Source organism: Corvus cornix, chromosome 2 (genome assembly GCF_000738735.6).
Source record: "Corvus cornix cornix isolate S_Up_H32 chromosome 2, ASM73873v5, whole genome shotgun sequence".
NCBI classification, from domain to species: Eukaryota; Metazoa; Chordata; class Aves; order Passeriformes; family Corvidae; genus Corvus; species Corvus cornix.
The window spans coordinates 86,370,382-86,396,123 of NC_046333.1; the positions used below are offsets into that span (position 1 = coordinate 86,370,382).

General features: G+C 39.3%; 1 protein-coding gene across 14 annotated transcripts in view; it reads left to right on the top strand.

Annotated features, from left to right (window-relative positions):
• Window positions 1-25,742, top strand: part of FHOD3 (formin homology 2 domain containing 3) — a 377,773-nt gene that overhangs the window by 163,188 nt on the left and 188,843 nt on the right. For all 14 annotated transcript variants that reach the window (XM_039572720.1, XM_039548148.1, XM_039548141.1 and 11 more), the window contains exons 4-5: window positions 11,010-11,077; window positions 25,535-25,640. In XM_039572720.1, the coding sequence (XP_039428654.1) occupies window positions 11,010-11,077; window positions 25,535-25,640 (174 nt within the window). The remainder of the gene's footprint in view (window positions 1-11,009; window positions 11,078-25,534; window positions 25,641-25,742) is intronic.

The window sequence follows — 25,742 nt, forward strand, 5'->3', positions numbered from 1 at the left end:
GGCAGTTTAAATTATTAGAACAAAGCTGGTTAATGACCTTATTGTTTTTGACTGAGATCACGTCTGCTAGGAGCTATGCGACTATTACTTAAGGGATTGTTCTTTGTTGTGTGACTGTAATACTGAAGCAAAACCTAATCTTTGTCTATTGAAATGCTCTTTCTCCTCTTTACTCAAAATCAATAAAGCCTTAGTTGAATTACTGTGTCTGGATTTACACATTTAAGGATGTGAATTGATTAGAGGATGTACATAAGGACAGGCAGGTGTAGAAAAAATGAGCTACAAGTAAAGTTCCTAACATAAGGAAGAGGCTGTTATATGGAGATATGGCAAGAGTTTCAGACTGAGGAGGTCTGTATATTGAATTTAAATTATTAAAAATTCTTTTAGAAATCAGTATTATCATGACCAAACGTAATGAAAAATTGAAATAAATATCCTGAAGATGCCACGGCATTTACATTGGAACACTTTGCTTATTCTCTTTTTAAATTAATTTTGGGATAAAAAATCCTAAAGATGAAGCTCCACTGGATTCAGGTGCCACCTCTAGAAGCTCTCCAGAAGGGATCTTTGTGATTGTGTGGCTGATGTTTCTGGGGGATGCTGAAGTACAAGTAAATACTAATCCTTAATATGGATAGTGTGTCTCAGTCACAGGAACATCTACTGGTTTTTGTGTGTGAGGATTTTGTGGTGGATTCTTGGTCTTAGCCACTTCAAATGGTCAAAAAAACCCCTAAAACTGAGTTGGAACCAGTTGCCTCCAGCAGCATGGCTGTGAGACTGGGAAGTCTCACATATACATAGGCAATGAAGGCTCAGCTATTTGAAAATGCACACAGCATTGTAATTGCTAGCAGCAATCTGAAGAGAAGCAGCTTTATCAGGTTTTCAGCATGAACTGCTGCTGCTGCTCTTTTGCCTGTTGCCTTGCTATCAGATGAATGGTTTCATCCTCGCTTTCCAAATTTTTGAACAAACTGGTGCTTCAATGCATGCAGTTAATTAGGAGGCGGCATCCTCTGAAGGGAAAGGACTGGTTAAGTTGTGATGCACTTCCTGAGGCTGGACTTAGGATCATTGCAACAATTTGGTCTTGGAGGTAGCATCTGACATGTTTTGTTATGTATTATGCAACAGAAAAACTTGATATGAGCTTTAAGCTCAGGAGCTCATTCAGGTTCTTGGCACAAAGCTCTGATGTCTTTGCTCTCAGACGGTTTGCCTTTTGCCAAGCTGTCAGCACAGATAAGGCATCCATAATTCAAGGAATAGTGAGGGTGTGCCTAAATTTTTTGTCTTTTTTTAGTGATGGGTTGCTATAATTTTCTTGTTGCTCTTTGTTTACTAATACTGATTGAACATGCAGAGCAACATGTTGGCACTGTGTTTAAAAGAGAATAAAAGCAGAAAACTCAAATCATGACTATCATGTTCTTATTAAATATTTCTAATCCAGGAGGCACTGGCTGATGCGCTTGTTCAAGCACAAGCACACAGATCAGCAACTCAGAGACCAAGTTGTAAACTGAAACAAACATTAAAGATTGGTCTCCACATACTTTTTTAAAATTATGGTTTAGCCTCAGTTTTGCTACAGTAATCTCTAAAGAAGTAGTAAGTTCTTCTATATTATTTTCTTTTCTAGCAATTTTCCCCAGCCCCATTCTCTTGAATTACGTAACCTATATTTTAGTATAACAACTACCTTCCTGCTGTATTACTCTCTAGGGAACAATTTTGCATTAGCAGGGGGATGAACAAGATGACCTCTCAAGTCTTTTCCGTCACCACTTGCTCTAATACGGTGCTGTAATATTTGACCTTGTTACGCAGCCTTTTCACTTTTGTAACCCTTTGACTTTTACAGAAGAGCAGTCATAGCATTTTTTGGACATGCAGAAGTGCCCTCCTTTGAAGCTGTCAACCCAAAGTACTGTTTCCTGCACTTCAGAACGAAAGAGCGTATTAGTGCCTTTTGCATTCAAGGACCAATATAAATAGATCATTGTAGGGAAGTATGGTGCCTGTTCCATAGCTGAAATAAGTCGGCTGAAGAGGTAGAGGCTCTTCATTTTGTTAATATGTTGGAAAGGCTGTAACTTTTGAATATGGCTTTTTATTTCAAGGAAGGAAGACTGAGCTGATTGAGCAGTTTGTTCTGTGTGCATAGACCTACATAGTGTCTCCATGGGTTCAAAGTTATCAGTAGGCATCAGACTCACTGGGAAATGTAACTGTAAAGGGGAATTCTGTATTCTAGCTTACAAAATCAAAAAGGATACATGAGAGAAGTAATTTGGAACTGGAAATAAAAGCTGTGGTGATAACCAGATGGGAAGTGGATTCAGAGCTGCCTTGCTGTTCCAGTCAGTCTTTGGCTCATAGAGGGCAGGAAAAGCTTTTTGTACCACTGGCCTGCAGTATTTTCCCCAGCCAGACCCTGAAAGCCAGTTCTAAAAAATGTCTTTTGGCAATGAACACCCAATGCATTTTCTTTATCTCTCCAGATATAACTAATTTTAAAAGCCTGGGAGTTTTAATAATGGAAATTCACGAGCTATTCAAGTTTCTTGGGATTGTTGCTGTTGCTTTCTGTGGAGTTAAGTGATTCCTTGTTGACACTGAGTTTTAATGTCCCAGTCTGATTTTTACTTTATAAGTTAGGTGAAACCTGCTGTTGTGGTCTCCTGCTCTTGGGCTTTCTCATTGCTTATGTCCTTTTTTCCACAGCAGCAACTGACACAGGTTTCTGCAGTAGAGAATTGGGAAACCAGAAGTGAGCAGAGAGATCTAAAACTAAGAGGAAAAGTGGTAGCCCTTTTTGTCAGGCAGCTTCACCCTGCTCTCAGCCCGCATCACCTTATATATCCTTTCTTTCGTTTATGAACAAGCAGGACCTTAATACGCTAAGTAATTTAGGAATGGAAACAGTAAGAGGAAGTTTTGACCCCATCAGTTTTTAAGATCTTAACATAATGCACTGCAACATACAGAGAAAACACCATCTTCCACAGCTGCAAATGCCTGGATCCAGCAGATGAAGACTAAGTTTTCCTTTTGCACTTAACTATGTATATAAACACGTGCTGTGTTGTAACATCTCCCTTTAGTGTAAACCATTGGCATTTGTTTGCCATAATGTGTGCAGATAGCACGACAAATGTTCTTCCTAGTTCCATGTGGATGGATCTACAGGAGCAAAAGGATAGTAATTTAGAGCTCTGTAAAGGGGAAATTCTGGCTAATGGTTTATCCATGTCAGGTGATTTTCTTGAAACCAAGCAGAATATGCAGAAGTTTGGTAGAAATGGTTGAGAGGAGAGCTATATAGTCCTGTTATGCAGCCAGAGGGGATGTGCTGGTTTTGGCTGGGGTAGAGTTAGTTTTCTTCATAGTACCTAGTTTGGGACAGACTATCCAGGGATGTGTTCGTTACTGCTGAGCAGCACTTACACAGAGTCAAGGCCTTTTCTGCTTCTCATCCCACCTCACCAGCGAGGGGGCTGGGCTTGCACAAGAACTGACCCCAACTTACCAAAAAGGGACATTCCCTGTCATATGGTGTCATGCTCAGCATATAAAGCTGAAGGGAAAGAAGGAGGAAGGGGGCAGTGTTGGGAATGAAGGTGTTTGTCTTCCCAAGTCACTGTTAGGTGTGATGGAGCCCTGCTTTCCTGGAGATGACTGAGCACCTGCCTGCCCATGGGAAGTGGTGAATGAATTCTTTGTTTGGCTCTGCTTGTGTGAGTGGATTTTTCTTTTACTATTGAACTGTCTTTATCTCAACCCACAGGTTTTCTCACTTTTACCTTTCCATTCTCTTCCTCATCCCGCTCATGGGGGAGTGAGTGAGTGGCTGCGTGGGGCTTGGCTGCCAGCTGGGGTTAAACCATGACAGTGCAGTATGATAAAGACTGGAAAGTCCCTTCTACCAGATAGCTGCATAAAAACCTCCTTCTTTTAAATCTCATGGAATGATTTAGATGTTACTGTAGTTTATGCTGAACCTCCAGCACTGACTAATACCTAGAACCAAGGGTAGGGGAGTCACCAGGATATTCAGGAATGATGTGTTCAGAATGAAAAGGACCTGTTGTTACATGTCTCTGATTCCTCATCCTCAGGGTCATCGTCTTTCTTCTTGATCCTCTGGACTTTTCTTATATACTACTCATTTCCCACAATTGATTGAATGTCATTTCATATCTCTTGGAAACACAGGAGCAAGAAGTAAGGGAGGACACTTACACCTGGAGGAGCGGATACTTTTTTCAGTAGATTTAAACATATCATCATTCTTGTGCTGACAGTTTTATGTTAATTCCCTTGTGATAGAAGTTAAGACATTTGGCATTTCAGAGAAATATTCAAAAAAGGTTAGCTGCAACCCATCTTCCCGGAGTGGGGGTTTTGCCCTGTGTACGCTCCCTGTGGAAATCCGGGGACTGTTGCTGCTGGGTACTTTTTGCAGTGTCAGGAAAGCAGACTTCTCCTCTCAAAGAGGCAGGAAAATCCCTAAGCGTGAGCGTATAGAATTGCTCTGAAGTGCTGGCTGAATTGGGTATTTTTCATTCCCAGGGGAGACCCTGCCCTGGAGTTCTCCCTGCTTGTCTGTCCAAACCCACAGGCTCCCTGGGGTTTGCAGGTGCCTCTTTGCACTCTTTGAGCCTCTGCCAGCATGGCTTTAGGGTATGGGATAGGAAAGGGTGTCCAAGGCTATTTTGTCTTTCCCTCCTCCCACTCCCCACCTGTGAGTCCTTTACAGAGAAAGGGAATAAGGATGCAGGCTTGAAGCTGAGCTCTTCTCATATGCAGGCGTAATAGGATCCTTTCCCAACAAAGGATCCCCCTCTCCCAGTGGGGGCAAAGGACCCTGCTCGCTGAGGGGACCCACTGTCCCAGATAATTAGCTAAGCAGCTGCTGTGTGTCTAAATGAAAAGGAGAGTAGGGAGGTTTTTTCTCTGCCAGGGAGCTGGGGCGGCATTCCTTGGAGGCAGCCTGCGCATTCCTCCAAAGCAGTCAGTGCTGACAGTGATGTGGGCTCAGCTTCCCGAAATTTGTACACAGCCACTTGCTCGGCCTAAGGTCCTTTACTGTGAGAAAGCGCTTTCCTGCACTAATCATTTATCCCTGGATCAGTGGGAGAATATGCAGCTTGAGTTCACATGTTCCACTAATTAATGCATAACCATTTATCCAGACAAAATAAGATCAGATTCAGAGGGAAAAAAGGAAATGTGTAACATTCAAAACGAAGTAATCTCAGCAGAAGCAGCAGTTGTGTTAATGCAGTAGCGGGCAATATGCCTGTGAATGAATCCCTTCTTCATGCATTTTCTAGGGGGTCTGGGTAGAAAAGGAGAGTGCCTTGTCTGGCCAACACATTTATGACTAACTTCTGTGGACAAAAGCAAAACTAAGAAAAGAGCCTATTCTTGGCACAGGACCAGGTCTTTTCTTAGAGAACTGCTTTAATTTGTTTGACATACAGTGAAAGACTGGCACACTACGCTAATTAGTTTTATATACAGTTGTTTTATAGATCTGCAGCACTATATGTACCCATGGGCCTACTCCAGTGAAGTCTACCAGGCTCCTTCCTGATGCCTGTTCACAGGAGTAGACCTGTATGCCTGACTTCTCGCTATATTGCTCAAATTCTTCCCTAGTTTTACAATTGTATACATTCATTCAGATAAAATAACATGCATTTAAAATTGGAATAGTGCAGTAATAAATTTAGAAGTGTGGCATTGGCATTCACAGAAAGGGTGAATGCCAAAATTTCTTACCATTATAAACACGTTTCTTTGTTCTTTCAAGTTTTTTTTCCCATCCGTTCTGCTGAAAAGGTAGGCAGTTCATTTAAATTCTGAAAGCCTTTTAATTTTATCACTAATACTTCTTCCTAGTGAGCATTTAAAATAATGTTTTATTCCTTGTTGCGGGGAGAGGAATTAAATTTTTTAGTTTCTAAATACTGCCTAATTTCCAAGTGGCTACTGGAAGACAGACAGTATTGCTACTTCTGTCCCATGCAAGGTAAAAATGAATGGCAGGAAATGTTTCAAATGTCATTTAAGTGGATCTGCACCAGGTATCCTGCTAATGTAATCAAATGTGGAGTTAATCTCCCTTTTATGTTTTTGTAAGGAAAGGAGCTTCATCTTGAAATTATAGCTTAAAGAAAAGAGGCATGGATGGGAGACATGGAGGTCATTCAGGCAGCAGCAAGTGAAGCAGAGCAACTCCCATTTGTGCTCAGCCAGATGTTCACAAGCCTTTGCCAACAGCTCAAAAGGCTGATGCTGTATAAATTACTATATCCCAGGGACTAATTCAATGGGTGTGATGGAAGAGGAAGGGAGGAGGATGGTACCCTGTCGGTCAGAGGTCAGGTGTAACACGTGGGACTGAACCAAGCAATGCTCAGCCAGCTCCACTTTTTCTTTTATTACTGTGGATTGAAAACACTTATTTTTCCCATAGAAGGCAGTCAGTACTTTTATTGAGAATATAAGGACAAATTATTACTTTCTTTAAAAAGTTCCTTTTCCCACATAGTCAAAAGAGGTGAATTCCCAATGAAATTTGAGCCTCTGACAATTACCTTTGAAAATATAAAATCCCTTTGAAAGATGCAAGTTGTCTGATAAAATATCTTTAAAGACTTCTCTTCCTTTCTGAAAAGATGTTGATTGCAAACGAAACTGCCTTCCCTCCACTGCTACATTTGTACCAAATTCACCTATAGTAATCTCTTTTCACTTAGCCTGAATTGTTTTTCACTAAATTAAAAGCATTCAAAAATACAGAGTAATAAATAGTTTTCTTTTAGAGCGTAAAGGCTTCTCTTAACCAAAGTTCTGCTGTTGCAGGAAAATCGCCAGTTGCAGGTTGCTACCTGTCACACATGTCTGTCTCTACCACAAGCCTGGTTATCTATGATTCTCTGCACCTAGAAACAAGTGCTGAGCTAAGGGAATCTCTCTGTCTTTCAAGGATATACACTTCCCTGCTATGATGTGAAGGATAACTTAATAAATGTGACTCTTGCTTCTTGCAGAAAGGTAAATAAAACTCAGGCCCTTACCAGTGCCTGGTTTTTTATCATTTTCAAAAGAGTTGACTCTGATTTTGAATGTTTGAGATTGCCAGTGCTGATGCTTTTTAATTTCCTAGGATATCCTACATTCTACAGATTAAAAACAGGTTTTCAAGGTTAATGAAGTACCAACTCTTCATCCCAAACAGTATTGCTCTATCAGTGGGAAGCCCATGGAGGGACAGAGTGCCTTTCTTTCATAAAATAAGGGAATAAGCAGTGCCCTCTAGTGTTAGTTAACGTCAGAGGGAAACACAAGGAGAATATTCTGTCATCTGTGTATATGAAATTAAAGCTATTTCACAGCCGCAGATGCAGCTCTTTATTTCATGAAGAAATGAAGTAGAAGTGACTACAATAGTGTTCCTTATCAGGACTCAGCTGTCAGAAACACCATCATTAATAGGTAGATGAAGTCAGATCTCACAAACTCCCTGACCTATGAACTCACTGACCTGTTTTATCTTCTCGTATCTTGAAGTATATGAATGTAGAATGTCTCCAGCCTGCACCTGGCCTGGGGAAGGACAGGAAATGTGTTTTACCAAAGGGCCAGAGAAGTTTCAGGGAGAGGTTTAGTAGTGCATGTTCCTGCTTGAAGTTCAGAGCTTTGTTTTCTGGTGTAAAGCAGTCCTGGTGTACATATTCAACCTTATCTGACACTTTGTAACAAAGCAATGAACATGTGAGTCTTTGGACTGTCCTTGGAGCACCTCAGAATTTTCTGGGTTTGCTGATAGTAGCAGGCTAGACTCCTGTTTCAATGCTGTAGGCATCATCTATTTCAGCTACAGACAACTCTGCCAGGGATGTACCATGGGCATTAGTCACCTCTGTGCTTTAACATGGAAAGTTATTTCTCAGTCTGATTCAGAGGGCAACACTTTAAACTGCTTATGTAAAACAAGTATTCATCTGCTACCGAGTTTCTGAATTGTCTGCAGTGTGAAAACATAGTAAGCAAATGTGTCTTGTCCTCTCTCTTGCTCTTTCCTTTTTTTTAAATTTTGTTTTTCTACCATAGGAAAACAGCTCAGAAGTGATTTTTGCCCTTCAGTTTCTGCTGATGCATTTTCATAGCCTCAGTTGCAGTCTAGGGCTTTTGGAATGAGCCTGAGGTCCCTGGGGTGTTAAAGTTACTGTTAACAAATAGGAATTCTCTAAGACCTCGAGAGCATCTTAGCAAGCGTACCCCAGCTGTAATCTGGAGAACAGCACACACCATAAAAGTACAGATGTTTTTAAGGGCCCATGCAGTACCTAGGCTTACACAGGCTTTCCTGCCCTGGGTGAGGTTCATCCTGGACTGAGGTTTTCTGAAGCAGAACGTCTTCTGATGTAGCATGGCCATCTCACTTTCCTCCTTGGGCTATGCTCAGAGAATGGTTCTGATGGCTGCCAGCACTGTAAGAAATGGGTGTCAAGACTTAGAGAGTGTGTTGCCCACGTGTAAGAGTAACAGGTGAAGGCGCTGGGGGCCTGTATCTTTGAGCTGACTCAACAAGATTAGCTCTGCATGAGGAGGTACCTGTGAGTGGACGTTGTCTCTGGTAGAAGATGTCAGAAATGAGATGAGATGAGATGAGATGACTTACCTTGACTGTCACTCCTCAGATGGGTTTTTAACCCATCTCAAGCATTTGTGATACCTGCCACAACTGTTGTCAAACTTGATACTTGCAGTAGTTGTTGGTCCTTAGCTCTAATGATGGACGCCTTTTTGAGCTGCAGTCGGTAACTTCTGTCCTCTTTGCTGCAGACAAGCAGGGAGAGCATTGTTTGTGCTGATTGCCAAGGATGAGGTTATGCTCTGTGAAAAGACCAAGGAGAAAAAATGTTCAGCATTGTTCCTCTGAGATGAACCAAAAACCTTCATGCATCAATGAAACAACCAGTGTTATGGTATCATAACAATGGTTTCTTAGGACTTCACCCCGGGCTGGGATGATGATTTCTGTTTAAGACCGAGACCAACAGATGGCATTTGTTAGGACATTGATATTTATGTACAAAGTTGCCAGGACTTTAAGAAGTGGTGCCTCTCTTAATTAAGATGATAATGCACTGCCTTGTTTGGAGACATTCTGCTCATAATGATGCTGGTGAATTATGAATAGAGGGAAATTAGTAATAACAAATGCCAGATGGAGGTAACTTTCAAAAAGGAATATTTTGTGTAATGTGGCATGTAAAGTTGACAGACTGGGTCTTAGAAGATCTTTATTATTCTTTAGGCTTTCCTGACAAAATTACTCTTTATCCTGCCAAGAAACGTAGTCCTACATGCCAGTGTGTTTTTAAGTGAGAGTAATTAAAGTGTGCCTCTAAGTTTATGGCTTGAAGTGAAATCCGTTCCTCCAATGTTTTGTCAAGAATCTATAAAAAGTGCAAGAAAGGAGACAACTTATAACAACAATAGTTTTGCCAGTTCTGTACATTCTGCCTTTGAAATCAGAGGCAATTAGGGATGAACAAAACTACTTTCACAGTTAAAAAAAAAGTGTTAGTTTTGCTGACATTTTACTTCATACTTTTTCTTTGGTTGAAGATGGCTGTTGGGAATAAGAAATGTTTTTCTAAAATTAAACCCTACCTTCCTTGATTAAAGTAAAAAATGATTACTGAGTTATAAATGCATTGAATCCTCAAATGCTAGGCCCTTTTTGCAACTTCCTGACAGAGGGAAATAAAATTTAATTTGGCTTTGTAGTATAAAGTGGTAATTGAAAGATAAATAGACAAGAGAAAGTAAGAAATAAAATGCTGGGATTTGATATTTAATTTTCTCATAAGAATATTGTCACTCCATGGGCATTCCAGATATCTGGACCTGCTGGCCACTGTCCATTGAAGAGAGGGTTCTTTCATGATAATCTGTGGATGAGGCAAAGTGTGTCATCTGAGGTGACCATGAAGATTTGATTTTCCTTTGTGATTGCCCTTAGATTGGAGTAATGTAATAAAATTAAATTAGGGACTTAAATTAAATTTAGGACTGTAGAAGTATTTAATAAAGTCTCTATCAGGTAATAGTAATACTAAATGTAGTAGACCAGGAAGATTTGAAGAGCTCACCTTCTGCTCTATCCCTGCATAATCACAAATCATTTCCAAATTTGCAACAACAGGCTTGAGATGCACAGTCTCAGACTTCTTCCAAAGGCACTAACATTGTTGCAGGGCTCAGAAAGGCAGCAGAGGAGTTGCTTTTGTCTTCTTTAAATTATTTCTGTGAGGATGCATTAGTAGGGGAATAAATGAAGTAATACATTTCAATATTGGATGATGAAAAGAAGGCTTCTGCTTTTAGAAAAAGGTCAAGATCAGTTTTCATGAGAATAAAACACTGTTTTGAATTATACTTAGAACAGACTGTCCGACTATTTCTGGTATTAACGTTCATTGCTATTGGAGAAAGGATTTAACAATAGAAAGATGAGAACACGAGAAAAGAATGTCTAGAGGGAAGGCAGTCAAGGATGGGATTCAGTGGCTCTAGCTTTGATAACAAAGGCAAAGAGTGGTCTCAGCTGAGTCTTTTGAGATTAATCTGGTACTTTCAGTAAACCCTAAATTTACCTTAATGCAGAAAGAACAGTATTTCTAAGCATTTTCAAAAACTCCACAGAGAATTGTTTCTCACTGATCTTGTTGAAGCTATTGTGAATTTACTTCAGATGCCATCTGAAGTTATAGACAACTAAATCCTGGTTTACATGCACATTTAATGCATAAGTCCTATATCTATATTTTTAAAAGCTAATTTTTTTGAGAGCAGTCTGCCTAATGGGAAGTGGGTGCTAGGACTCTTTAAAAAGCTGTACTACATTCTTGCTGTGTTGTCAGTTTTGTTTATGCTGAAGTTTTTTCTGTTTTCTTATTTTGTTTTCCCAGAAAAACTTTACAATTCCAATGGACGGGAGCTGAGACGGGCACTTTTTTCCTTGAAACAAATATTTCAGGTGAGCAGATAATAGCTGTCTATTCTGTGAGTTGAACATGAATTTAATTTTTTTTTTTTTTTTTTTTTTAGTATAGAGAATAACAGTTTCTGGGGAAAGAGACTTTTAAGACTTCATTTGTAATTTGGAATTAGACTATTGCTTCTTAGGGTCTTTTATTTTTATGATCTGCAAACCTTCCCATGTTCCTTCAGTCTGTCAGAAGGCAGGACCAGACGTGGTGTAATGGCAGAATGAGTAGTGTAAATCTGCCAGGAGAGGAGACAAGAAAATTGAAACTCTTAGGTGGAAATTTAGACAGCTCTTTAGACAGTGGCATGGCTTGGTATTGGGAAGACTTGGAGGGGAATTTGAAAAGGTGATCCAGGGAACCATGAGGTAGGGTGATGGCCCAGTGTGGCCTGATTATGGACAAATAGTCTGGGTTTAAGCCACATCAAAAACTGAAAAGACCTGTGGGAGACACGCGACAGTTCTGATGAGGGACCAAAATGTACTGGGAGATCTCTGAAGGTGTTTGAACTTAGACTGAGTTCAGAGGAAAAGATTTACTGATAAGCCAAAAAGATGCTTCATAGAGCTGAGGAGGATATGGTAGCGACAGATCATTTTAAGGAAAGGCATGGTTTTGAGTGTGAATATTCATTATGGAGGAGATCTGAAATCTGGAGGATTTTGGGTTTTGTGGGGAAGTAGACAATGTGATAGACAAGTGGTGTGGTTGATAAGAAATTTGCTTGAATTAAAAGCTTGGATTTCAGATTGGTTTACTGGATAAAGAGAAGGACTTGGAAAAACTGCAGGACTGCAAGGAAACTTGTTGGAGAGAACGGGTCAGGAAAAGTAAAAATACATCCCCACTGTGAGAATTAGGGCATACTATCACTGTGATTCTCAAATGGAATTCATTTGAGACATTCCATTTTCAGTAAATATAAGTGTAATCAATAAGAGGAGCACTTTTCCTCCTCTACCAAGTGATCCAAATGGAGGATGACAACCTATAAACCTTTCTTTAGCTATAATAGGTAGGTGGAAAGATTTCAAACTCCTAGTTTAACATTTTTGCTTTGTTTTAAATAGACATTTATTTTAAGAAGAATAAAAACATTTAAGAAATCTTCAAGACTGCAAATTTTCTAAACACATAATCCTTTTTATAGGTTTCAAAGTTAAGCATTTAGAATTTAGAAAATGCCAGAATTAAACTTTTCTGAACAGTAGGAGTGAGTGGTGAAGGGTGGACCATATAATGTTAAATCTTGGTAGCTGAAGATGTGTTCTGGGTCAGAAAAATGTCCCTGAATTTTGAAATTTTTGGGCAAGGAATGAGTTCCAGTTCAAAACAGTCTGGTCATCTCATGACTGCAGATTGGGAAAACCATTGTCTCTTCAGGAGACATTGTCCCTCACTCCCAGAGGGAGACTGCTTGAGAGTCACAAGGATGCAAGTTGGGTTTCCCTGTGAGCTTGCCAAGCATGTGGACTGTGTGCTCAGAGGAAATCAGGCAGGTTTCCAAGAGTCTTCTCTGGTTTCTTCTCTTTTTGTGCACTTCAGCTGTTTCTGGAAAATATTTGTGTTTTGCTGCATTTATGTATTCCACAGATAATCTGGGCACTCACTCATATTTAACAGTGAGCACTAAGCCTCTCTTCCCACCCATCCTGCACCTCCCATGCCCTTCCATCATGAATTCTCCCAGTTTGGGTATTCATAAATATCCTCTTCCCTATAGGTTATTTGAAGTCTAGTAGGTATTTCTGAGGACAAGTGCTCAGTGCTTTCAGAGGACACACCAGTAAGATCTCTCCCTTCCAGCTGATCAGCTGTTCTACTGAAAATGTTGTTTAAATATTTATCCTAGTTAATTTAAGGAGTTGACTGTGTTGAAGAGTAACGAGAGAGAAGGGAGAAGCGATGCACACAACCCATATCTGTGTATGAATTTAGTCTTAAGTGAAATGCATCTGACTGTTTCAGGACATAATTTTCCTTGAAGAATTCAACTTTCTTGTTTTCTAATGTACATGGTATGGAAAGGGATTTTGGAATTACCAGATACCACAGAACTGGTAGAACTGTGGCTAATTGCTGAGCAAACATGCCCTTAAAAAAGTCTGCATATACTCTCTAAATACAGGTTCTCTTAGGGGATGATTGAAAAGTGTTCCTCAGGATGGAGACTGTTCGTATAATATGCTCAAGTATTTGAGGTAGTACACTTTCAACTGGAAAACAAGCCCCTGTCCCCCGGTTTGCTTGCCAGCTTTGCTGTCCTTAACAACAGCATTACTAAGGGCATCCTTTGAGTTTGATTTTAGTTTATCTCATAATGAACCATGAGACAGAATGTAAGGTAATTTTTGTATCAGTTTTAGAAAGAAAATCTGTTCCAGTTCTTTACCGAAGGAAAATGCAAGTAAATATAATAAGGTTATATTATAAACGAAACATTATTGTCCAAAATGTCATGCCTCCTTTTTTTTTTAATATGACATGAAAGTACGTCAGCATTAGAAATTTATTATTATGGTAAATGTTTTTTTAAAGTGTGTTTTTCAGCATAAATATATTTTTTGATTTTGTATGCCAGTATAGATAGTATTTTAAATTCCTTGAGAGTGTAATATTTTGGAAATAAAATGTTGACTTGAAAAAGAGTGTTTTCACAACAAGAATTTTTCAGAGTGTTATGGAGACTTCATCATGTCTTTAAGTGCCAGGACAGTTCATAACACCATTTTTTTATAATTTCATCATTGCTGACTTAATTTGGCAGAGTTCTGTGTCAGGATCATTTTCAATTTAAAGACCTCCAAGGTAACGTGGAGTCTCTCATTTGCATTAATTGGGAATAAGCCCAAGTTTTACATTGAATTTGAATTCCAAATAGTCGGAGCTCTTGATTTTTCACGTGAAGCCTCAGCAAAGCTTAGCAATGTTTGGCAAGAGCAATGTCTTTGTTTCAAAATTTAGATGAAAGAGTCATTTGGCATGTCCAAACTTGGAATTTCTCTTTGATTTCTTCTGGTGGGCTGGTTTTGGCAAAATGATGAAGGTTATGTGGAGCCTTTTTCTTTGACAGTACTGCCATTCTGTTCCAGTCATTCATTCTGAAGGGGTGAGAGAACCACAGTCATCATCTTTTTCTGGATTGTAGTGCAGTTTCCTTCCTCTGTTTGCCAGTATGCTTTTTGACAAACAAACTTACAGAGTAAGATGAAATTGATAACCAGTACAGTTTCCTTACCTTTGAATGGATTTTCTGACAGACTTCTGAATTGCCTGGTTCTTGTATTTATCAAAGAGTCATGGTTTTTGTGCAAAGTGCTAAAAATTCCAAAGGCATTGAGCAGAATCCAGCCGAACATGGCACTTAGAAAATCAGGCTCAAAAATCATTCCTCATTTCGTAAGAGGGTTAAAAATACATCTGCTTAAAACATTTAATTCAGTATCAATCTTAAAAGCAAAAACTTGAGCAAAAGCACAACAATAAATGTAAATAGTGCTGTGAGATTTAAGTGGTAGTAAAAACATTTATTTAACACAGCCTGTGATACAATTGGATGTAATATAAAGCATGCATGTTTTACAACCTATAAGCAAGTGTGTCTTGTAGTTACAAAGCATAGTTTCAAATCATGTTGATTGCATAATTTCAAAATAGGAAATAACTGGGTAAGAATGTGGTGTTGTAAGAAAAGTAAGAAAGCCATAAAGCATGTCTCAAGTCTGTTGAAATCTATAACCTTGTGTAAATCTGCTTTGGATTTTGGAAGTTTTGGAAAATATTTTTAATCAATAACCATCAATCATTAGGTTTCCTGGAAAGGAGACCTAAAGTGTATATTTTAAAAAGCCAGCTCTCTTTTAGGACTGTTTTGCCTACAAGTGTGGTTTGACAGGTGCAGGAGATCTCCCATTAGGTTTCCTTGAGGAGCCTAGATTCCTGTTTTGTGTTGTGATCAGCGTATCAAGGGACACAGTTACAAAATTCTCTTTCAGAATTTTCTTCTATTGTTGAGAAATTCATTAATCATTGAACAATTGAGCTTTGTGTAAAAAATGTCACAAAGAACAGCTATGTGGGAGCCCTGGAAACATTAACTAGAAGGTGTTTGGATAGACACAGTCTTATCAGTGAGTGAAATCAAATGTCACACACTTCAGCTGCTAAGGAGTCATCAATCATCCTTAGGAGTGAAGAAGGAGTATTCTGTGTTTGCCTCATTGATCTCAAGGAAGGAGGCTGCTCCTTCCCCTCCTGCAGGCATGACTGATGAGTCCTTAGGGCTTGAAGCTGTGTGACACTTGATTTAGGGGCTGCTGTCATCACTTGTGAGGCAAGCTGCCTGCCACCTCTCCCCTACAAGAGCCTCTTGGAAGGGTTCTTGGTTAAGTCATGAAAAAGAGAAACCTTAATTTCCTTCCCAAATTGATTTCACCAGAGTTCTACATAGCAGTTTACAGATCTATTTAATCCTATTTTACAAAGGAGATGTCTCATCTCATAGATATTTAGAGATTATAAACAAAATAGATATGACACATTAAATGTCAAAATGAGTGTCTCAGTTTCATTAGCAAGTAGAGTGCCTTCTTCATGTCTAGACAATGTTACGGGCTGAGATCTAAACAGTGCTTAATGAGAGTAAAAACTGTGAACTGCTTACACCGTAAAGATAGCCTAAAACTTGGGAAGCCACCAGTATTCCTTCTCTAAGCACTACGAATGTTTGACTTGAAACAGGAAATGTTGTTTAGTATGATGCCCCTGTCTACTTTAGCTTCCTCAGGTATGTAATACAATGTCTGAATGTTGTTTGATCTGTTGCTTATCTGCCATGAAGAATATTCCTGGTAGGGTCTGCCCTAGGTGGCTTTTCTAGGAATTTTTAATTCTGCTATTAACTGGGAGGACAAACACACAGTATGTTGATGTATCTGCTCTCTACAAAAGGTGCAGAAAATGAAATTCTGTCCCTATCAAGCCAGTGGCATAAAATGTCTTTAGTTTCAGTATTATTTTTAGCTGGTGGTTGAGTGTATACAGGGAGATAGACTGTGGTAAACAGAGATGATTACAGCAGGACTTTTTTTGTTCATTCCTGCTAAATGCCATTATTGGGGGGAGGCAACCAAAGATTTTCTGCCTAGTAATTTGATAGGTTAATGTGAGACTGAGGTGTAACTTATTTTTGCTTGCTTGCTTCTTACATTCACAGGGGGAAAAAAAAAGTTATCTGGGGAAAAAAGATCCTCTAATTATCTGGGCCTTCATTAACTGAATAAAATGAAATATTGGATGAAGAAAGATGCTTACAAATTGTTCAACATGCTTAAATAGGAGCACAGTTTCTTTTCTGTGTTCTTTCTTTCAGCCTGTTTTGAGAATTGTAGCACAGTTCAGTTCCCTCTCAGTTTATTGTTCTGTACAACCCAGAAAGGCAGCCCAACATTTTCAGTGGTAGAACTTGATGATAACTCTGCAATTTTTCTCAGGTGAACACGGCATCATCCCAGATACAAAGTTAAGTGCAGTGGGAACACTAGAAGTAGCATTATATCATAACAGTAAGATGGCTTTCTACCTGCAGCTCCCTCATCAGATGCAGGAATCAGGCAGGTTATGTAAAAGTAGTGAAGTTAATGGCCAAAGTCACAGAAGAAGCAAAGTGCCACGTTCAGAGTAAAGGGCAAAAAGGACCTTCTTGAGGAAGATAGTGATGAAGATTAGGCAGAATCACAGTAATTCAATCTTGGTAATTGAAGAAAGCAAACTTAAAGTAAGAACATAAGTGTGCCATGGGAGCAACTATGCTGTGCAGGCTAAGGACCCTTTCCTCTCTAAATTTTGTCCTTCATTAACTTAAGACAACAGTAATTCTTTAGGGTTGTCAGTTACATCCACTGAAGGTATCTTTGTTTTTGTCTTAGTGGTGCAAATTTCTATTTCCTTCCCTATGTGTTAGGTGCCAATATGTGTGTTTTAGTGACTTGTTAAATGTCAGAAAAATTTAAACATGAAAGACTGTAGGCTGATTTTTCTCCTTGGTTTAACCTAAATTTCCCCTCTTTCGGTTTGTACCCATTACTCCTTGTCCTATCACTGCAGCTCCTGATGAGGAGTCCCTCTCTGACTTCCCTGTAGGCTCCCTTCAGATACTGGGTGGTTACGATGGGATCTCCATGCAACCTTCTCTTCTCCAGGCTGACCAGCCTCAACTCTCTTGGCCTGGTTTTGTAGGAAGGGTGCTCCAGTCCTCTAATCCACTTCATGGCCCTCCTCTGGACTCACTCCAACAGTTCCATGTTCTTCTTATGTTGGGGACACCAGGACTGTGCACAGCACTCCAGGCGGGGTCTCGCAGAGCAGAGGGGCAGAATCCCTTCCCTCATCCTGCTAGCTATGCTGCTTTGGATGCAGCCCAGGACACGTCTGGCTTTCTGGGCTCCCAGTGCACGTTGCTGGGTCATGTTGAGTTTTTCATCAACCCAGGTTGCCCCTGCAGTTTTTCCCCCAAGTTTTCTCTACAGGGCTGCTCTCAATCACTTCTCTGCCCCACCTGTAGGTGTGTCTGCAATGGCCATGACCCAGGTCACTTGAACTTCATGAGGTTTGCATTGGCCTTCCTCTCAAGGTCCCTCTGATCAGCATCCCTTCCCTCCAGCAACAAAATTGAGGATGAATTTTCATTGTTGTCATCACCAGAAGCCTGCATTGCAGGCTGCCTAAGTATATTGCCTCACTGAAAGTAAAGGGGGATGGTAATTTCCATGCATGCTGTTGTAAAATGCTGCTCCATGTAAACAGATGAAAGAAAAGGAAAAAAGGGAGCAATGTAAAAATACTGATGTCTCTGTGTCATGTTATGGCCATGCTTCTACACAGATGTACATGAAATGAGTTTGGAAGATGTAAAGACTGGTGGACAGAAGAAAATGAGGAGTGAAGCCACAGCATGGAGGAGTGTAGGGAAACGTTTGGAGGGAAGAGGAATGGAAGCTTGGCACAGCTGGTGAGGGCAGTAAAGTGGCTGAAGTGCATTTGCAATCAACAAGAAGAGCAAGGGAAAGGAGCTTCCATTGAGATACAAACCAGCTGCTTGATCCTTGCAGACCCTTCACCTCTAAAATGCTTCTGCCTCAGTTATTTCTAGCAGCTTACTGCAATTTTGGGACATCCCAGTCCAGGGCAATCTTGTTCTCAAGGAGTTGTTCTTCTAGGTGCTGGTGGGAATTTGACAGAAGGAAGACAGCAGGTGAACCTGCCTAGCACCTATCTTGGGGTAGTTTCTGGCTTACCAAGTATCAGGGAGTGGAAATACATGTCCTAGAGAAATGGTCTCTCTGCAGCAGAGGACTCTCAGATCTGTGTTTGGTTCATCTTCTAAAAGTAGTGCCCTGACACAATGTAGAGCTGAGGTTTCATGTTTAGTACAAGACTTGCCTACTTAACCACTGGCTTACCTGGTCCGTACATAAAATTGTTTTGTAGCTTCATAAATAATTGAGGTTGAAATGGCAACACAGTCTTGAGAGACTCGTAGGACCTCACTTTATGTATGGATGTGTGTATATATGTGCGTGTGTGTATGTTTTTGGAATGATTTCTTTCCAGATTTGTTTGCAATAGATGACTTGGCTTTTAAAATGGACTGAAATAAACAGTGACAATTGAATTAGATAATATCAGGCACTTCTGGATTGGCAACCTAGGATTTTAATTATATCAATAATTTTGGAGTCCAAAGGACAGAACTATAGTTTGAAGTGTGGGAAAGGAACTATAAATTATATCTTGGCGATCTGTGCTCCTTCAATCACTTCCTGACTATGTTTACTCAGTTTTCAAGCCAGAGCAAGCTTTTCTAATGGCAAACATTGCAAGCCAATCTTGATCTGTAAAATGCGACCTGTCGCTTAGCCAATAAAAAAGCTGGACTATGGAAATGCTTTGGGATTTCTGTTTCTAATAGAGCACAACATAGCTTTTATTACTACATCATTTTAGTCTTGTCAATGGGAGTAATTATTTTGCTGGTAACTTCAGCAGATGTGATGCATACTGAAGGCAGGTAGCTATAGTTAAAAATACTATTGTGGAGGCTTAGTTGTGATATATTTCTAATGTAGTCACTGGGGTTGCAGAGGTAGGCAGCCAAAAGGGCGGCTGGGAGGAATTGCATGTTAATTTTCCATTGCTCCTGGGATGGTGAATCGTATAAGCATTTGAAATTATACAGGGAGCCTGTGGATATGAAGACTCTCGGGTCATGGAAATGTGTTATGGTCATAGCCCTGTGCTGCCACATTGCTACTGCTGCCCAGGGCAGTCAAATTAGGGGCAAAGTATGGGGTTGATTTGGGTTTTGTTTGTCTATGTGAGGGTCCGCCAGAGCCAAAGGAATGCTTTGGAAAAAAAATCTATGTCTATTCTCTTTGCACTATTAAGTATAGGAAGGGTGGAACAAGGACCTACTCATCATTGATGCTATTGCTAATGGAAACCTGGATTTTATCATTCTGCCTTTACGCACTTAGTAACAGAGAAAGATTTTGAAATATATTGGGCAATATTCCTTTATTTTACTTTGTTGTGGTGGAGTGCCTGATACATTGTCATCTGAGATTTATGCGGGCAAAAGCCTGCAGTCGTGCATGGTTTGCTCTTTGACCTGCCTCCTCCTTCCTCCCTTTCCTCACCAGTCAGCTGCTGTCCCTCTGCCGCTAATTTACATCCCCAAATGAATGAAGCTTAATCCCTAAACCTTAATCCTCCTAAAACCAGCTGAACTTTGTGATCCTATCTTGACTTTGCAGGAGATTAAAAAAAAAAAGGGGGGGGGGGGGGTGTTAGAAAAAATGTACTCTAACTTCTAAAGAGTGCAGCCATCTTTTATGTTTTTTGGAGGGCTAAAATGCACTGGCATTGTATTGATCGATGTATTTTTCCTTTTTATTTTAATTTTTCACGTTGAACATAATCATTTGGGGTTTCTGTTTCAGTTCTGCTTCCTTGCTGAGCAGTGTGTACTCTTGGCAGGGGAATCTGAGGAAGAGGGCTTTCCAAGGAGACCTCGCTCTGACATAATAATGTGGACTGGGGACAGTGCACTCTGCCAGCATACTATTTCATAGATGAACATAGCAATGAGTCAAAATTTCACTAGCTCTCTCTCTTGAAAAGTAGGGATGTTTACTTCAGGAGCCAGGTAGTGTCTGAATGAGCTGCACCCTTTCTGCTTGTAGGATTCTGTATCCCAAAAGATTTCAGGCTGCAGAAGAGAATGCTCCTCCACTTTAAGCTGGGTATATATTTCTCCTCATAGTCATGGTGCCCGGTGAATTGGCAATATTCATCATACCTTTTGCCTAGGTGAATTATCACAGTGTTGAAATGTGAATGCAGTATATCTTTGTACAATTTTTGGTTTACAGACAAAACCAGAGCTGACCTGATAATCAGAGTTTAAATCTCTCTTAATAGGGATGTTGTAGAGTGACAGAGCAGAGAGGGAAGCTCTTCCTCAAGTAGACAGTGAAGTGCATCAACCTCTGGAGCTCAGTTTGAATGCAATCCCTCTTATAAACCCACAGGCAAAGCTTAGCAAGGAGATTCTCCTCTCTGCCTGTGCTGCTCTCACTTTTAGGCTGGATCATAGCAACTTGTGCATTTTGGAAGGTTTGGTCAGTATGGAATGTGATTGCTGGCTCACTTAGTAATGTGTCGTGTGGAGAGCACAGGTTGGGGAACCCAATGGTTTTCCTTATTTAAAGAAATGAATATTATAAAATGTGCAGTCTTTAACTTTGTAACAGATACAGGAGAGAATTGTACAAGACGGAATTAAACATGGGAATGCTTAAGCACCCAGAAACAATGGGATAGCTTATTAAAGGAAAGCAGGGAGAGAAAAACCCAAAACATAAAAATGAGATTCTTCTTGGTGGAAAACTTATAGACAAGCATCTTGTTTTGTGTTATGATTCCTTGGAAAGACAGTACTTTGCACAGCTGTTAGCCACGTAAGAAAGAAATACATATGTGCATATCTAAGTGTGAATATTCACTTAGTATTCCAGTTTCCCCAAATACTTGGAATGAAGCTTTCAGCAGTGCTTGTTAGATTAAAAAAAAAAAAAATCCTCTTGAGAAACTATGTTCCAAAACCTCAATTCTTATTAGGAAATGAAGCAACTTTCTTGTGGCATAAAAATAATCATGCTTTGGGTAGAAGCTTTCAAACATATGGCCCACAGAAATAGCAGACTTCAGAAAGATTTATCTTAAACAGTCTATAAACAATTTATCTTTGCATGTGGAAGCTGCACATCAGATAAAACATGTTCTTGCAAAGTGCCGTTCCTTAGGAAAACATCTTCAGTCTCCATCTTCAGGTAAGACCCCGCAAAACTACCTTAGAAAATATGTCAAATGGTACAGAAGTGTAGGAAAGAAGACAGTAACTCCCCCACTGCTTTGCCAATGACACAGGAACCAATGGTACAGGGTTTGTAGGGTCTTTTTAGTTGCTAGTCTGAGTTACGGAGGTGAAAAAGTATGGTTTGTGCATTTTGTCAACCACACAAGCAAGTTTTAATATACCAGTTTGAGTATAGTGTCCTTTTCATTATATTGGACAAAAATAGCCATCTATTGCACAGACATATATTATCTTGTTTTTTCTTCCTCTGGGATGCGTAAAAAAAGGAAGAGACATGATCTAATTCAAGTCTGTGAATAAACGAGCAAAATATAGTTATCTGACGAGGCCAGTGGTATCTTTTCATGAAGACTTTAAGTAGCCAGCCTTTGTGTCACTGCACAATCTTTATGGTTGGCAGGAGCTTAGCAGGAAGCTTAGAGAGCTTTGCCTGTTTTGCTGTTTTTCTCATCAGTGCCTTAATGCCTGCTGATTAAGGGCTCATAAATCTTTGCAATATTAGCAGAGGAGTCCATTTCCATAGCAAATGGCAACATTTCCCTGCCTCCTTCTAGCTGTTATCACACACGTGTGGCATATACTTGTAGGTATCATTGTCACACTCATGCCATATATTCTATGCAATGAATGCTCTCTTCCTGGAAACCTGAACCTCTTAACCACTGCTAGAGAGTAGCCTTTACTCTTGAGGTCACCTAACTTGGCAAGTCAGTGAGTTAATGGGTCTGAAAAAATTATCCTAGACCAAAATTGATGTAAACATTCTCCTTTCAATGTAGACCGTATGGGCTTGCATGCCTTTCATCTTTTGCTGCACATTCCAGATGTTTGCTTCTTTCCTCTCATCGTATATACAGGATGGGATAGATAATGTACTGAGTTGAGATTTATGTCCAAGGCATGATGTGTTTGTATTCTGCTTGATTACACCTTCTTTTTCCCCTTTTATTTGGGAGAGGAGAAGTACCTTAAAAGCCTTTTTTAAATTCAGGTTTGATTTGTTTATTCAGTGCTTTCCAAAAGCAGTCTGGTTGGAGTTCCTCATCCCCTCTATTTCCTCTGCTGTTCCCCTGCAATATATCTCCTTTCAGTTTAGGGTGACTCTGTGACTTGGTTGCTTTGAAAAAATTCCAGGAGAACTTCAACTCAAAATTTGCTTTGGAAAGGTCCGTGTTAAAAAATAAATAATTAAATAACTAACTACACAAATAAATCAACATAAAACCATATTTTTAGCTTGATTTATTTTGACAATCAAATGCTAATTTCTAATTTTTCCCCAGCTGATGCACTAATATGCATTCACTATTTAAGGTTATGGGGAACACCTTAAAGTTACAGTGGCTGTTTCAGTTTTTATCTTTCACTGAATTTCAGCAGCCTTTAATGGCTAAATGCTATTAAAAATTTTATTTTGTTTTTTTGGGTTCAACCTGAAGGACTCTGAAACTGAACTACTGTTAACTTCTCTTCTATATGGACGATTCTTAAATTTATTTTTCATCATCCAAATGTCATTTATTTTTCCCAAAAAGGCATGGTAGGTCTATTAATACATGTCTGAATCCACAGACCACAGTTATTCCTACTTTTTTCTGTTTTTCCAGTATTCTTTATTTCACTGTGTGTCCATACAGAATAGATTCCTTTTTTCCTCAATTCAAGGAGGATTCAAACACACTTAATGCAAAATCAAAATGTATACTCAAGTATCAAGAAAATTTATTTAAAGAAAAAGGAAATGTTTTTGAATGAGGATACATTACCATCTGGAAAAAATTGTGATTATTTCACTCAAGAATTTGATTTGTTATATGTGTTATTTCTCTTAAATTAGACAACTGTGTTGTCTAACTATGCATCTGTTTCTCAACTGATTTTTAGAAAAACTATTTTGGAGGGTGTTTTCCCCACAGCTTTCTTGATTCTGTACAATTCCACCAGTTTCTGTTAGTTTCCTAAATTCTATGTACTCCTGTCTTTAGTCCCTTGCCTTTACTGCCACTACTGCCCCACTCTGGGTTTGGCATCTTTTCTCTTTAGTAGCAGGGGATTTTTAATCACTGATCTTGGCACACAGAGTAACTTCCTAGGCATGCAAAGTCCTTGTGAAAGGCCTTGTTACCCTGACACATAGCCTTAGTTTACCTGAACCCTTAATATACTTTACATTAAGCTTCGCCGAGAGATTCCATGGGTATGTTTCCTCTCTTGAGTTTTAGGAAAAACAAAATGCAAAATTCTTGAAGAACAAGAAATTATTCAGGTATCCTTGAGTTAAAAACACATGTAACAAAGGGATGCATGGGAGGGAGCACTCACCTGGTGGTGAAAATGCATAGAGGAAATTTGTCTTCATAAAGTTGTGTGCTTGCATCTGTAGTGCCTTGGTCTGACATATGAGTTTGTAAACTTCTTAGCTTTTCAGAAAACACTATCTAAGGCTTTTATCTATCTACTGAAAAAAACCCAGCACTCTTAAAAATAAAACATTGAGATTAAGAAATAAAAATTATTTTTAGCTCAAGGGTGCATATGCAGAGGTGAATTTTATCTTATGTATTTTGGGCTTTTATGATATGCTTTCACCAAGATGTGGGGTATGATTGCATGCTTCCACTTTGTATACTTTCATACTTTATTTAAAGGATAAATCACTTTTATCCTGTGATAAATATTTTTCAAATTGTTTTAACAACTTAGACCAGCTAAAACATGAAACTGATTTTTTTTTTTCTCATAATTTCTAAACTTCTCACAAACTGCTAGGTTACCTTCCAATTATTAGTATCCCATTTGGTCAGACCGTAGGAATTATTGTAAATTATCTCTGGCAAAAGAAGGAAATTCATAATAAATAAACTGTCCAGTGGAAAAAAAATCTAAGTAAGTGAAATGTCACACTAAAAGGAGCTTGATTATTTTATTTCTCTTGGCAGTTTTCTAAGTGTTTGCCATGAATTCAAAAATCACTCTCAACAAATCTACTGTATGGATCTTGGGTTCTTGGGGCTGCACTATTGGAAAGCTGGAATTTATGTCTGTTACACTGTTGTGTATGAAAGCATAAATTAAGATTGTTTAAAAGAAGGCACTCAGCAACTGTGATTGTCTGCAGAGTAGTTCTCTCCCATTAAGATCTTAAATTGGTCTTGTGCCTAATTTGCATGGCTAATTCATTAGGGGCTGTTTAATCCAGTTATTAGTAGCTTCTTTGTCTGCATGAGCCTTCTGTAAGGGTAGACAAGCTTTAGATGTGGTGCTCTATAGTCCCTTGGCATCGCAGTTAGGTATGTAAGGCCCAGGAAACCCCTCCTCTCCCTGGTGTCACTTCCACCTGTGGTATGGGATTATTCTCCTGCCCTGAGGGAAGGACTGATGGTGAAAAAAGAGTGAGTCACTTTAGCAAGTATCAACTCCTGTGACACTTTCTCTTGTATTTGCTGTGTTTTCCATCACAGTGTGGGCATATTATCTACCAGTGCTCTTATTCTTAACACTTTAAATATTCTAAATATAATGAGTTAATATTATGTTAATAAATATAATATTACATTGCAATAAAACCAGTTTTAAAGTTTTGGTGTACACACTTAAAATACTGAATCATGCTGAGGAATAGAGATGGTGTTCTCTTGTAGATCCTGACACTTCAGGGATGTAAGGATATTTGTTTATGTGATATGATGAGATTATAGTATTGTGGAGGATGTCTGCAAGCCTTCAATGAAAAAAAAAAGAAAAGTCAGGCAGATTTTAATTTTCTGTAGTTGACTGAAAGGTTAAAGCTTGTTTTTCTTGCTTTGCATTGATGCATTTCATTCTGATTTTAGAGCTCAGAATTCTGCTTGTGTTCTTCTGTATAATAATTTTGCTTATCAACTTGCTTGCACCACATGAAACATAGAATCAATGTTTCAGGCATGCATTTGTTTTTACATTATGATATAATCTATTTCTTTGTCGTTCAAAATTCTAATTCAGCTTTTCCTTTCTCCTGTGACAGGATGACAAGGACTTGGTTCATGAGTTTGTTGTTGCTGAAGGTCTGACTTGCTTAATCAAAGTGGGAGCAGAAGCCGACCAGAATTATCAGAACTACATCCTGAGAGGTAAAGGAAATGCATCCAGAAGTTGTTTTTATTGCTTGAAAGCCCTCACAGGTCTGCAGCAACTTGCTGTGTGAAGTGTCTTTGAACTTGCTTCTCAGTTTG